The 12300-nt window shown below is 42.6% G+C and overlaps 1 protein-coding gene and 1 non-coding gene across 3 annotated transcripts in view; both read right to left on the minus strand.

Moving 5' to 3' along the window:
* Positions 1-12300, minus strand: part of ctdsp1 (CTD small phosphatase 1) — a 42099-nt gene that overhangs the window by 6252 nt on the left and 23547 nt on the right. For both annotated transcript variants that reach the window (XM_062967318.1, XM_062967320.1), the window contains exons 2-5: positions 8314-8462; positions 6215-6316; positions 2591-2647; positions 1652-1744 (exon numbers count right to left, since the gene is read on the minus strand). In XM_062967318.1, the coding sequence (XP_062823388.1) occupies positions 1652-1744; positions 2591-2647; positions 6215-6316; positions 8314-8462 (401 nt within the window). The remainder of the gene's footprint in view (positions 1-1651; positions 1745-2590; positions 2648-6214; positions 6317-8313; positions 8463-12300) is intronic.
* On the minus strand, positions 2247-2342 carry mir26-1 (microRNA mir-26-1). Its single transcript, NR_129939.1, has one exon. It is a non-coding gene; the product is annotated as a microRNA mir-26-1 (primary transcript).

Genomic DNA, 12300 nt, shown 5'->3' on the forward strand with positions numbered 1-12300 from the left:
AACTGGACTAGACTCATCAAATGTATTGTGAATAGAGTGGAGCAGAGAGAGAGCTCCACATTACATTATGCATCATTGTTCCTTCATTCTCCCAATGTCTAATATTCCCTTATAGTTTCTCCCATCCCAGGAGGTAAGGGTAGTTCTTCCCAGGATGCCTCCTTATCGAGATCCAAGAAGAGAAGAGGCCTGCAAACAAGTGCAAGTAAGGGGAATGTTTACTTTTTATTAATCAAGCTGAGACAACACATTCCTTTTATCTAACATTCAGGCCCTCTTGAAGACTTCTTCATCCAGCTCTGCTGTTGGCTGGGTGCTTAAACCTTTTCTACTACAACTAGCAGCAATGTGGTCAGATTTCAGGCTTATTTATTCAGCTTTTTCCTATAGTTCCAAGATCTAGCAACCAGAGTCAAGTGAAGATGATTGCAAACTTATTTTCAGCACCAGAATTTTGTTGTGCCCACAGTCCTTTTGCACAAATGTCTATCTGTGATTATGGCAAACCGTTTCTTTTCATCCCTCTTAATTTAAGTGAGAATATTGTTTTGGTGCTGCTATTGGGAGTCAGAAGCTAAAGATTAGTAGGTTAGTAGACCCCCATTCCCTAAATAATCTAGAGATTAGTGGATTGATAGATTCCCATTACAGTGGGGATGGGAACAGTGGTGGCTAATGGGATTCATGTCAGTGGGAGGATGAATCTAAATGAGGGAGACACGGAGGTTTAGACTGAAATAGACCTTTTTAGAAGAGTCGAAAACGACTGAACGAGTGAGATGACGACGAGACCGAGCAATGGAAGAAGCTGGTAGAACTATTAATTGACCCCAAAATATTATTCATATGGCACTATGCTTTATGTCTGGTAAGGGAGAATTTTCTTCCCAGGAAAAGGAAGAGGTTGGTAGAATTATTAATTGAACTAAATATATTTTTAATATGGCAAAAAAGGAAAGGAAGAAGTTGGTAGAATTATTGATCCAAAAATATCATTAATATGGTGCTATACTTTATGCCCGGTAAGGGAGGATTTAATTCCCAGGAAAAGGAAAGAATGAACTTTGTAGCATTATTAATTAATTTTAATTAAAGAAACCCAAAAGGAAAAAATGTTAATCGGTTTCCAAATAAAAAATGAATCTTTAGTAAACAGAAAGCCCACACACACAAAGAAAATGATCCTAAAGGGATCCTAAACTCTGGCTGGCTGGCTATTAGGCTATTAGCATTAAAAGCTGCAAAAACATTGGATAAAAGAGCTCCTGAGATGGCTCGATCTCCCTCTAAGAATGGCAGTGATTTAAAGACAAACGTCAGTTGGGGACGGGATAGGATGTGACAGAGCTATTTGGCTGTACCTCTCAGGAGAGTTTGCTTCCATTTGCAAAACAAGCTGGCTCAAGGAGACTTACGAAAATAAACTAACTTTTCTGGAATTTTGGTAATGGCTGTTTTCTTCTGTTTGGGTTGGGGGGGGGTAGGTGTTCCAAGTTCATAAGTCAAGTCGTATGTATGAAATTCCGCTGAAATAGTAACGACTTACGAATATGTCCGAAATTTTGCACAGCTCTACTGTTCACTCTAATACCTCAGCTTGTTTGGAAACAGTGTCCCACTATCTTTATTACTGACACTTAAAGAGAATCACCTTTGCTAGACTAGCAGTGAAGAGCACACATTCAAAGAGCTCGCCCATCCGCCGCAGGAATTCATCCACATGGGGTCGCTTTAGTACATACACCTGGGAAGAGGAAGGGAAAGTATGGAGAGAGAGTTATGGAGGGCAGAGGTTGGCATGCAAGCAAGTCAAATCCCAGACCATCCACACCTCAATAGGATTACTGTAACACTCTTTTTACACAGGCATGCTTTCGGAAACTGTCAGGAGGTCTAAAATACTGTTACCAGGCTGCTGCCTGGGGTTGGTTATATGAGACATATAATACATTTCTTGGAATGCATCTCAAAAGAGGTTGCTTTAAAGGATATCTTGCTTGCCAACCACACTGTGGCTAACACATGGGCAAGGACTTCTTGTTTTAAAGAATTCCTCTGCTTCCCACGTTTCAACAGGGGGCAATCCACATCCCATTTGCGATGCTGCGGTTCTGGAGATACAAAACGGCGTGGCTGGGAGGGGACATCCTGGAAGCCAGTCATGGAAGATGAGAATATGTACTCGGCAGGTCAAGTTCCTCTTCAGGGTTGATGCATGCAGCTAATACAGCTGTCCTAAAAGATGCCACCGGCTGCCTCCAAGGCCAAGTAATCAAGAACAGGCTGACATCAGTACCCACAGCCTATCCTGGATTACTTGAAACTGGCCACAGTCCTGTTACATAAAGACAATATTCAAAGCATGTACTGGAGAACAGAAGAAGTTGTGGACGTTCAGCCTCACCACTGGCAACAACTGAAGCTCCAGCTTCTGCTCAGGTGCAGACATACCAATTCCTTTAAGCATTGAGTTCAAGGCCTATACCATTTGGTAATTCAAACATTATCGGATCAAGATAGCATTGCCAAACCCACCAGCAATGACCATTGTCCCTCTCCTCCCATTACGGTCATCCTCGTGGTTCCATACCTGGTGCATGACCCCATCAATCTCCACAGGGATGATGAAATCTGCATTGTTCACTGGCTGGAGAAGATAAAAGGGAGTCATTAGGTCAGAGCTCAACAGGGTTCTTCAGTTTTCCTCACTTCCCCCTACTACCACCATGCATCTCACTAGTAATAATAATAATAATAATAATAATAATAATAATAATAAAAATGTTATTTATATACAACCCTATCTCCCGGATGGGACTCAGGGCGGTTTCCAATCATAAAAACAACACAAACATTACATAACAAACATAATAACATATTATTAAGCAAAGTAAAAATACAATTATAGAAATAAATAACACTTACATGACCTGATCAAGGGGACGAGAACCATAAACCCAATATATTAAAATGTATCATTTTAAGTTAGAGAAATCTTGTGCAATATATTCAGGCCCAGAAATCGGCGGTATTCCAATGTAATTACTGAAAAACCTGCCGACACCACCAGGTCTTCAATTCTTACTCAACTAGGTTATATTGGCAGCAGCTGCATATAGTTTCTGGGAAAGAGATGGGTGTGGAAAGTTACCCATTTAAACTCCTAGAATCCCCTAGCTAACATGGCTATGATGGATAGAGAATTATGGGAATTGTATTCCAAAAAGTAGTTTTCCTAGGTCCTGGAATAAGGCTGGTATTTGGCTTCTGCCTTGCATGAAAGGAAGTCATGCCAGTGGTTTCCCCTTATCTCTGCTCCTGGCTCTCACAGCCCTGGCAGAAGGAACTGCCCAGAGTTGGATCCTTCCTTGTAGAGTTTTAGAACAAGCCTCTCTGTGCAACTTTTAAAAGAGCTGAAGGCAACTGGGATACCAAGCAGCTGAAAAGGGAGCATGTAATCTGAACTGCTATTTTTAGGATAAATATAATAGATTCTCTTGGCTTTCCACTAAAGCATAAAGTACAGCTCAGCAAGGAAAAAAGGGGGAAACCCTTGAAAAATATTTATTTTTTTCAAGATAGCCAAATTCCACGAGTAGGGAAAATGAAACCATACAAGCTGATTGCCCTGTGAAGATACAGTCATATCGAGTTGTGCTTAAGCTGTTACGCAATTCAAGTTGAGATAGAAGATGAATTAGCCAAGGCACAATTTCTCCAGTTTCCATGCCCAAATGTGGAAGGTTTGTCAATTTTAATCATTAACAGAGTGGAAATGTAAGAGCAGCTGTGCTGGATCAGATCATCAGCTTATCTAAAGAATTCAGAATTCATTTTCCATAGAGATCAATCAAATGCCTCCATGGGAAACTCCCAAGCTGGATATATGTGTATAAGTAATACCCTCTAACTTACATTCCCCATCAAGAACTGTATAGTTTTCATAGTTAAGATAGCAAGAGTCAAGCTGAGAGTTTATCAAATTCAGCATTTATCAAATTCAGGGGCGAAATTATGTAGCTCTGCAGATGTTGATGGACTTCAACATCCACCGGCCCTAGCTAACACAGCCAATGCTGGGACTTCCAGTCTAGCAACAGCTAGAAAACTGCATAATTCCCACACCTGACTTAATGCATTTATTATACAGTCAGCCCTCCACATTTTCAGGCTTGACTTCTGTGGACTTGATTATGCATGAATTTGATTAATATGGTCTTTCTACAAATCTCAAAGTCTTCTAGTGCAACTATATGCTCAACTTCCACTGGTTATGGACCATAAAGTTGCACTGGAAGACATAGAGATTCCTAAAGAAGTATTCCCTCAGGTAAAAAATTAGTGGCTTTTTATTCACATTTTCTCACTTTTGTGGGAGTCCTGCATTCCTAACCCCAGTGAATGTGGACGGCCAATTGTACTTGTGACTCATCCCTTAGATTTAGCTTCTCTGGACAATGAACAATTCTGGTTGAGAAAGTAGAGAAAGAGAATAGGCTTTTCTCCTAACACCAGCCCCATAAATCACATTCATTTGTATGCTCAGCGACTCAATCTTTTCCAACTCCAGATATTTTGGACTAAAATTCCCATCAGGCCCGTTTGGCATGACCAGTGGTCAAGCATTATAGGACCTCTAAACATCTGGAATGCAAGAGGTTGAGACAATCTCCTACAGGTAATGAAGAAGCCTGGTTACTCTTTTGCTACCATTTTTGTAAGCAACTTTAATAAATAAACCAAAAGTTCTACAGCTGATGTAGTTTTCAGAAAGTAGTCTCTCAAATTTAAGACAGCAGCAGTTAAGGCTAAAAATGTCCTGGTGGGCAGGATAAAAGACGTGATCAAGACATTACAATTTACCTTTCCCAGCTGTTGCCAATTTAGATATTTGTTTCTTACTCTGTTGGGGTTTCTCTCCCTTTTAAAAAACAAGTCTCCTACCAGGTTCTTAATTGAGCATTACTACGTGGTGGGAAGAACGTGAAAGTTATATCGCTCCAGCAACCGTGACTGAGCCAGACTCCCTCTGGCTAGCTCCACACTGATTATTTTATGTTTATTTTAATTTTATTGTAACTTGTTTTATGCTGTAGGCACTATGTAGTGCCATTTGTAAGCTGCCTTGAGTCCCCCCCCCCCCCCAGGGGTTAAGAAAGGCAGGATATAAATATGGGAAATAAATAATAAACACACTATAGAATTATTGCAGTGTGACACCACTTCAATAGCACACTGAAGTGACACACACTTGCCATGACTCAATGTTCTGGCATCCTGGGAGTTGTAGTCTGATGAGGGGCCAGCACTCCTTAGCAGAGGCTAAAGGCAATTGAACAGTGGTTCTCAACATGTGGGTCCCCAGATGTTTTGGCCTTCAACTCCCAAAAAGCCTAACAGCTGGTAAACTGGCTTGGAATTCTGGGAGTTGTAGGCCAAAACACTCCCTGGTGGAATCCAAGTTGAGAAAAGCTGGAATCATGGAAAGGTGAGCCACCATTCTTTTTCAAATAAGCAGAAACAAATAAACAGATAAATAATTTTGATTAGACCTATGTACCCAAAGCAAGTATTGGAGAAAGGGGACAGTGTATGTGCACATATTCTCATATATCTATATATATATAAAAGAGTGATGGCATCAGGGCAGCGGACAACACAACAAAACTACAGGCCCCCCAACCTCGAAATTTGACAATACAACCCATCATCCACGCCTCTAGGTTGATACAACAAAAGAAAAGAAAAATAAAGTCCTAATTAGAAGGAGAGGAATAATTGTTTTTATCCAATTGCTGCCAGTTACAAGGATAAGTTCCACCCACTTGGTCTCCTAGCAACCTACTCAGCCCAGGGGACAGGCTCTCCAAGAGTTTGGAGAGACCCCTAAGGGCCATCCAGCCCAACCCTTTCTACTATGCAGCAGGACACAATCCAAGCATTCACAACACATGGACAACGTATAAATACTATACATTACTACACAGGGACATAGACCCCCTCTATCCTCACCACTTTCACAGCATACAAACAACCAAATGCATACTAAGCATAAAGACAACCATACAACAGACATTCAATACCACCACTACCTCAACCATTTCTCACCAACACCACCAGACAACGCCACAGCAACGCATGGCCGGGCACAGCTAGTATATGTATATGTATATGTATATATGAGAATGAAGTGGTGTTTGGGGAATGTACTGACCTTAAAGGAACTATGTACCAATGTCTCATCCAAGTCAATGACCACACAGATCTTGTTGGCATCCTGAGGCTTGATTTCTGGCAGCAGGTATCTGACAGTAGCCTGCAGAGAGATACATGCATATGAATGAGTGTCTGCACAGCAATGAGATGAGAGATGCCTGAGCTGCAGGTAACTCACAAGAGACGGCAGTGATAATGGTGGTTGGAAAACAATGGGACGCAAGAGAGTTCTAGTAAGCAGTTGAGGTCACTGGATCTCTCCTTGTGGTGCTCCAGTGAACTGGATGCTCTCTCTTTTGGATCTCTGCTGATCCCAATGTTTCATCTCAGTACTGGGAGATGCTATGCCTGACATCAGTCTTATAGAACAACAGCAGTAATTAGGTAGCAAGTAATCACCAAGCTGGAAGGCCTGGTGACAGATAAACACACGCATACACGTTTCATTTTCCATTCTGTGATGGAAGTGGGAGCAGAAAGTGTTTGGGATGGGCTGGATTACATTGGAATGTAAGGGGAGGAGACAGGAGAATTTGCCCTGAAATGAAACACAGGCACTTGTAGTTCTACAATGGAACACCAGAGGGCACTAGTGACAAAGATCAAGTGGCTCTAAAACACACTTTCACTACCAGCTTAAAGAGAAGCTGGTAGTTTAGCAGCCCTGGGTGATTTAAGGCCCCAGTCATCTCCATGACTTAATCAACAGCCTAATCTAATCAGGAACCACATGAGTTTGCCACATGTCTCAGGCCCATACAAAACAGGATGAAAGAGGCACTACAAATAATTAACAGGGATGTATCTTCAGTCATAATTTGTGAACTTCAAGTAAAAGCATCCTACTGAATAATAGGAGGTTAGAAATGCAGCAGCAGTGGTGCAGCGGGTTAAACCGTTAAGCTGCTGAACTTGCTGACCAAAAGGTCAGGGGTTCGAATCCGGGGAGCAGGGTGAGCTCCTACTGTTAGCCCCAGTTTCTGCCAACCTAGCAGTTTGAAAACATACAAATTTGCCGAGATCAATAGGCACTGCTCCAGCGGGAAGGTAACGGCACTCCATACAGTCATGCTGGCCACATGACCTTGGAGGTGTCTATGGACAATGCTGGCTCTTCGGCTTAGAAATGGAGATGAGCACCAACCCCCAGAGTCAGACACAACTAGACTTGGCATCATGGGAAAACCTTTACCTTTACCTCAGAAATGTCAATTCAAGGCCCTGGGAAGGTAGTTTGGCAAGTCAGGGGTCAGAGGGTGAAAATATTTTAAAACTGGAGAATTCGGGTAACTGACTAATGTCTCCGTTAGACTCTGAAATTCCAAGCGTCAGAATAAGGTAGTACTCCCTAGGCACAAATACACCATACTGATAGACCTGCAAGTCCGGGATGAAACCTACAACATGGAAGATAAATCTTTACAATTATCACTGAAGCAAGAAAGAAGGAGACGTGTCTCTTCTTAGTCCTCAGTCCTGTCATCTGCGGCACACCATTGTATATCTGGGCAGGAACAGCAGGTGAACAGGAAGAGTTATGCCTGCCTTTGTAACAATCTAAAGGTTTCTCCTTGAATGCCGGAACTGCAAGACGGACACCTTGCAGGCACGGAATTTAAGTGCCTTTCTTACAAGTACAAGAGGTTGATTAATGTGCCATGAAAAGAGTAACTAATACATATTCAGTGATTTGGACTGTGTGCTCCAAGGTTCTCAAGCTCTCACAAGGTATGCTGGGCTCCATGCCACATGACTGAGCCCATTAAGGTTTGAAAGCTCTCTCCCATTTCTAGCCTGGCGTGCCAACATTGGCACTGACAGCATTAACATCTCATCGAGGAACGCAGGAATTCTGACTCAACTAAACATTATCACAATTCAACAGGGAACACATTATCAACTGAGAGAAGTGGCACAGGGTTGGGGCGACCGTGTTCTTTCTTCTTCCTCTTTTTTGAACCCTCTGGAATAGTGGTAACCAGTTGGATCCACTACCCTGGAGAACATATAAGAATCCATTTCTGAACTGCAAAGCAAAATCAACATCTTTGTACAATGAATATGAAGTCAGCCAGCCAACTGGGGAGTTATGCCTACCTTGGTCACCGACCCATTTTCCTCCACCAGCAATGGGGCATTGTTGTTGACAGGGATGGGCTCCGAGTTGTCACGGCAAAGGCAACAAAACAGGGACTGGAAGATGCTGCGATTCCTGGGCTTCTTAGAAGGTGATGGGTGTTGAGCTCCTGCAAGCAACAGAGCCAAGTAGAAATGAAAAGGAAGGGTTATTTATCCAATCAAATCCCTTTTTTTCATCCTCCCCACTTGGCATGGTGCCCACCATATAAATTCCACCCATGCAGGTGAGACATAGCATGGTTTTAGTCTCCATTTTTCCAGTGTTCAGAAGTAGATGCTGGCATCCACAAGAGTCCTGGAACCAAACCCAGCAAACAATGAACTGTATGTAGAGCCAAAGTTCCCCAAGTGTTTTCATTTTCTTCGTGGTCTGGCCCAATCAGGATGCCTCTGACTGCATGAAATCTTGGGTGCATCTACACTGTAGAATGAATGCAGTTTGCTACCACTTTAAATACCATGGCTCAATGCTAATGCAACATGAGATTTGTCGTTTGATAAGGCACCAGGCGTATTTGGCAGAGAAGCCTAAACAGTGTGTGAAACTACAACTCGCATTATTCCACAGCATTGAGCCATGGCAGTTAAAGTAGTGTCAAACTGCATTCAGTCCACAATGTAGATGCACCCCAACACAGGCTTTCATCTTACACATCCCTTAGTAACTCAATGAGGAACATCCAAAAGGAGAGTTCCTTGTCTCATGGTTCAGCAGCTTCCCTTCCCTTTTAGGCACTCATGGTTTTAAAGGCATACATGTAAGGGGGAAAAAACATAATTTACTCAGGAAACAAATGAATTTTCCACCACATGGAGAGAGAAAGGGATGCTTGCCAGGAAACAGCATTGGCTATGGCTCTGTGCCACAGCAAACAGAGTTGAAAACGTACCTGACTGATGAGAAGAAGTCAAAGGATGCAGAAATACATCCTAATCCATGAATAGAAACATGCACAGTGGCCAAGGAGTGGCCAAGTCCAGCATGGGATTGCTGAGCCACAGGTTGAACATGCCAGTTGTACACCAACAACTTTCTGCCTAACATTATGAAACTCTCAGCAGATTTCAGTGTGCCAGACAATGCTTTATTGTTGTTATCAAGATATTAATTTAACGCTGTGCATTACCAAAATGGCACAAACATTTTTTTTAATGTTTGCCACTGTAAAGCAGAAAACATGGAAGTACAAAGGCATTAATCAGTGAATGAATCCAGGCCTTTTAGCTAGATAGATAGGCCTGGCTGAAGAAGATGCTGAACAAAATCAGTTAACCACCCCAACCAGACTGAGATGAGAGGAGATATTAAGCAGATTACCTCCCCAAAACCTGTTTCCCTGAAAATAAGACATCCCTTGAAAATAAGACCTAGTAGAGGTTTTGCTGGATTGCTAAATATAAGGCCTCCCCCAAAATTAAGACCTAGCAAAGTTTTTGTTTGGAAGTATGCCCGCTGAACAGAACACCAGAGCATGCAGGATTGGTAAATGAACGTACCATAGATTGTTGTACATGGAAATAATGGTAGTAACAAGAAATTATTGATAGGATTCAGTTTGTCTGGTTATGCTGGTTTGTGATGGCAACTACTATACAGTATATAATAAATATTCTTTTTTTTAGTTCAAAAATAAATGTAAATTCTTCTTCGTGGAAAAATAAAACATCCCCTGAAAATAAGACCTAGGGCATCTTTGGGAGCAAAAATTAATATAAGACACTGTCTTATTTTCGGGAAAACACGGTATTCTTTTTTGAGGAAGCGGAGGAGAAAGCGCCATGCCAAATAGATCTATGAGTCTGACTGGAGTTGGGGCAGGGAAGAGGAGGGAGATGGAAGACTACCATTACTGGAAGGGGAAGTAAGCAGAGAAAGTGAGATGAGCGGCCCTTCCATACAGCCATATAACCCAGAATATCAAGGCAGATAATCCACAATATCTGCTTTGAACTTGGTTATCTGAGGCCCTATTGCTATATAATCTAGTTCAATGTGGATTTTACACAGCTGTATGGAAGGGGCCGAAGAGAAAACTGGAGCAGAAAAGGCTCTGCCATTGGGCATAATGAAAGTCTCCTCTGACATTAGGTGCTCGTCCTCCAGCTGGCAAAATGTTTCTTTTGAATTCAGATATTTGTTACATGTCCTATTTTTGGCCAGTAGTCTGGCAGGGAACTGTTCTTTTTGCTTTTGTAGGAAAAAAAATCTTCATCTCAGGCTCATCTTCTCACATAAACCTCCTCTTTGGTTCTAGACAGATTTTTAAAAGCCCATGGACAAATCTTTCCATTGTCACACATGTGGTCCTGGCAGAAGGAAAAGTTAAAGGGTGGGGTTTTTTTTGTAAAAAAATAATAATGAGCCACCTCCAAGCTCTGGATTAAATTCACTTTTCCGTCTAATCCCTTTGCTTTGAGCGGCTCCTGCTCCCTAATCCGGCCCCAGATAATGAGATTCTTGCTCCTCTCAGATGTCCAGGTTCAGGGCTGCCAAGACACTGGGAAGGAGGGACTGTGAGCGAGCAAAGCAAGCCAACAAGGAAACTACAGGGAGGAGAAACTGGCAGCGGCCTCAGCCCTGGCACCTCTGGGTCTCTGGAGTCACAAACATCCCACTGCAAATCTCTACTGAAGGCTCTTGAGAGCAGTGGGAATTAATGTTGGGGGCAGCTCATGCCCAGCCTCCTCTTTATTTGGCCTGCATGTCTGTTCAGAAGCAAATCCCACTAGAGTTCAATGAGACTCAACACCGGGTAAATATCTATATACAGTATAGCAGGATGGACAGCTTTGCAGCTGACCTGCACACCTAACCCCAGCCTCTCCACTGAATCACATGCTCAAGGGCAATTTAGTTCAACCCACTGCCATGCAGGAATGGCAGTTAATGCACTCTTGAGTCATGGACATACTCTGTTGAAGGCACGTGTATCCCATGAAGCTGTCACTGCTGCCATCAAAATTTAATGACAACTATGTTGGTACTGGGAGCCCCCAGTGACGTAGTAGGTTAAACCACCGAATTGCTGAACTTGCGGACCGAAAGGTTGGCGGTTTGAATCCTGGGAGCAAAGTGAGCTCCCGCTGTTAGCCCCAGCTTCTGCCAACCTAGCAGTTCAAAAACATGCAAATGTGAGTAGATCAATAGGTACCACTCCAGCAGGAAGGTAATAGCGCTCCATGCAGTTATGCCGGCCACATGACCTCAGAGGTGTCTACAGACAATGCCGGTTCTTTGGCTTAAAAATGGAGATGAGCACCAACCCCCAGAGTCAGACACGACTAGACTTAATGTCAGGGGAAAACCTTTACCTTATGTCGGTACTACCAGAGTGTTCCCCTGTAGAACAGTCCTTTCTGAGACTGCAGGGTAGAGTACATTTTCTATTCACTGTGCTAAAGGAAAGAGAGCAATAGCAAATTGGGTGAAACTGCAGTTGTAGTAAATGGAGGGATACCACCTAGTTTTTGAAGGGTGCATACTGAAAAGAAGGAATTTTTAAGGTACATGCTGCTCAATGGTTTGTCCCCATCATTTGGTACTCACTGAGAAAAGTTCCATTAAGCTACCTGAGGTTCTAAGAAACCAACAGAGAATGTCTCTGCATAATGTTTTCAAGAAAGCCATGTAAGCCAACATCTTTCACCACATCCTATGATAACTACTTCTGCAAATCAGTTATGCATGGATAATGGTGGATATGTATATTTGAATTTCACATCTGTTGTTCCAGTCCAACTCAGGCTGACATGGGAAATGGCCTGCCAAGAGGTCTTATCCCCAAGGACCTCCGCAGTGACATCTGTAATGTCGGCAGGGTGGCTAAGCGCCAATATGCAACCACAATGAAACCAAGAAGTTTCAAATAGCCAGATCAGCAATTCAGCCAGCTACTGTGGAAACCACAAGAAAAACCCAAAACGTTGCTGTTCTACACCTTCCAC

This window comes from Anolis carolinensis, chromosome 1, assembly GCF_035594765.1.
Source record: "Anolis carolinensis isolate JA03-04 chromosome 1, rAnoCar3.1.pri, whole genome shotgun sequence".
Taxonomy (NCBI): Eukaryota; Metazoa; Chordata; class Lepidosauria; order Squamata; family Dactyloidae; genus Anolis; species Anolis carolinensis.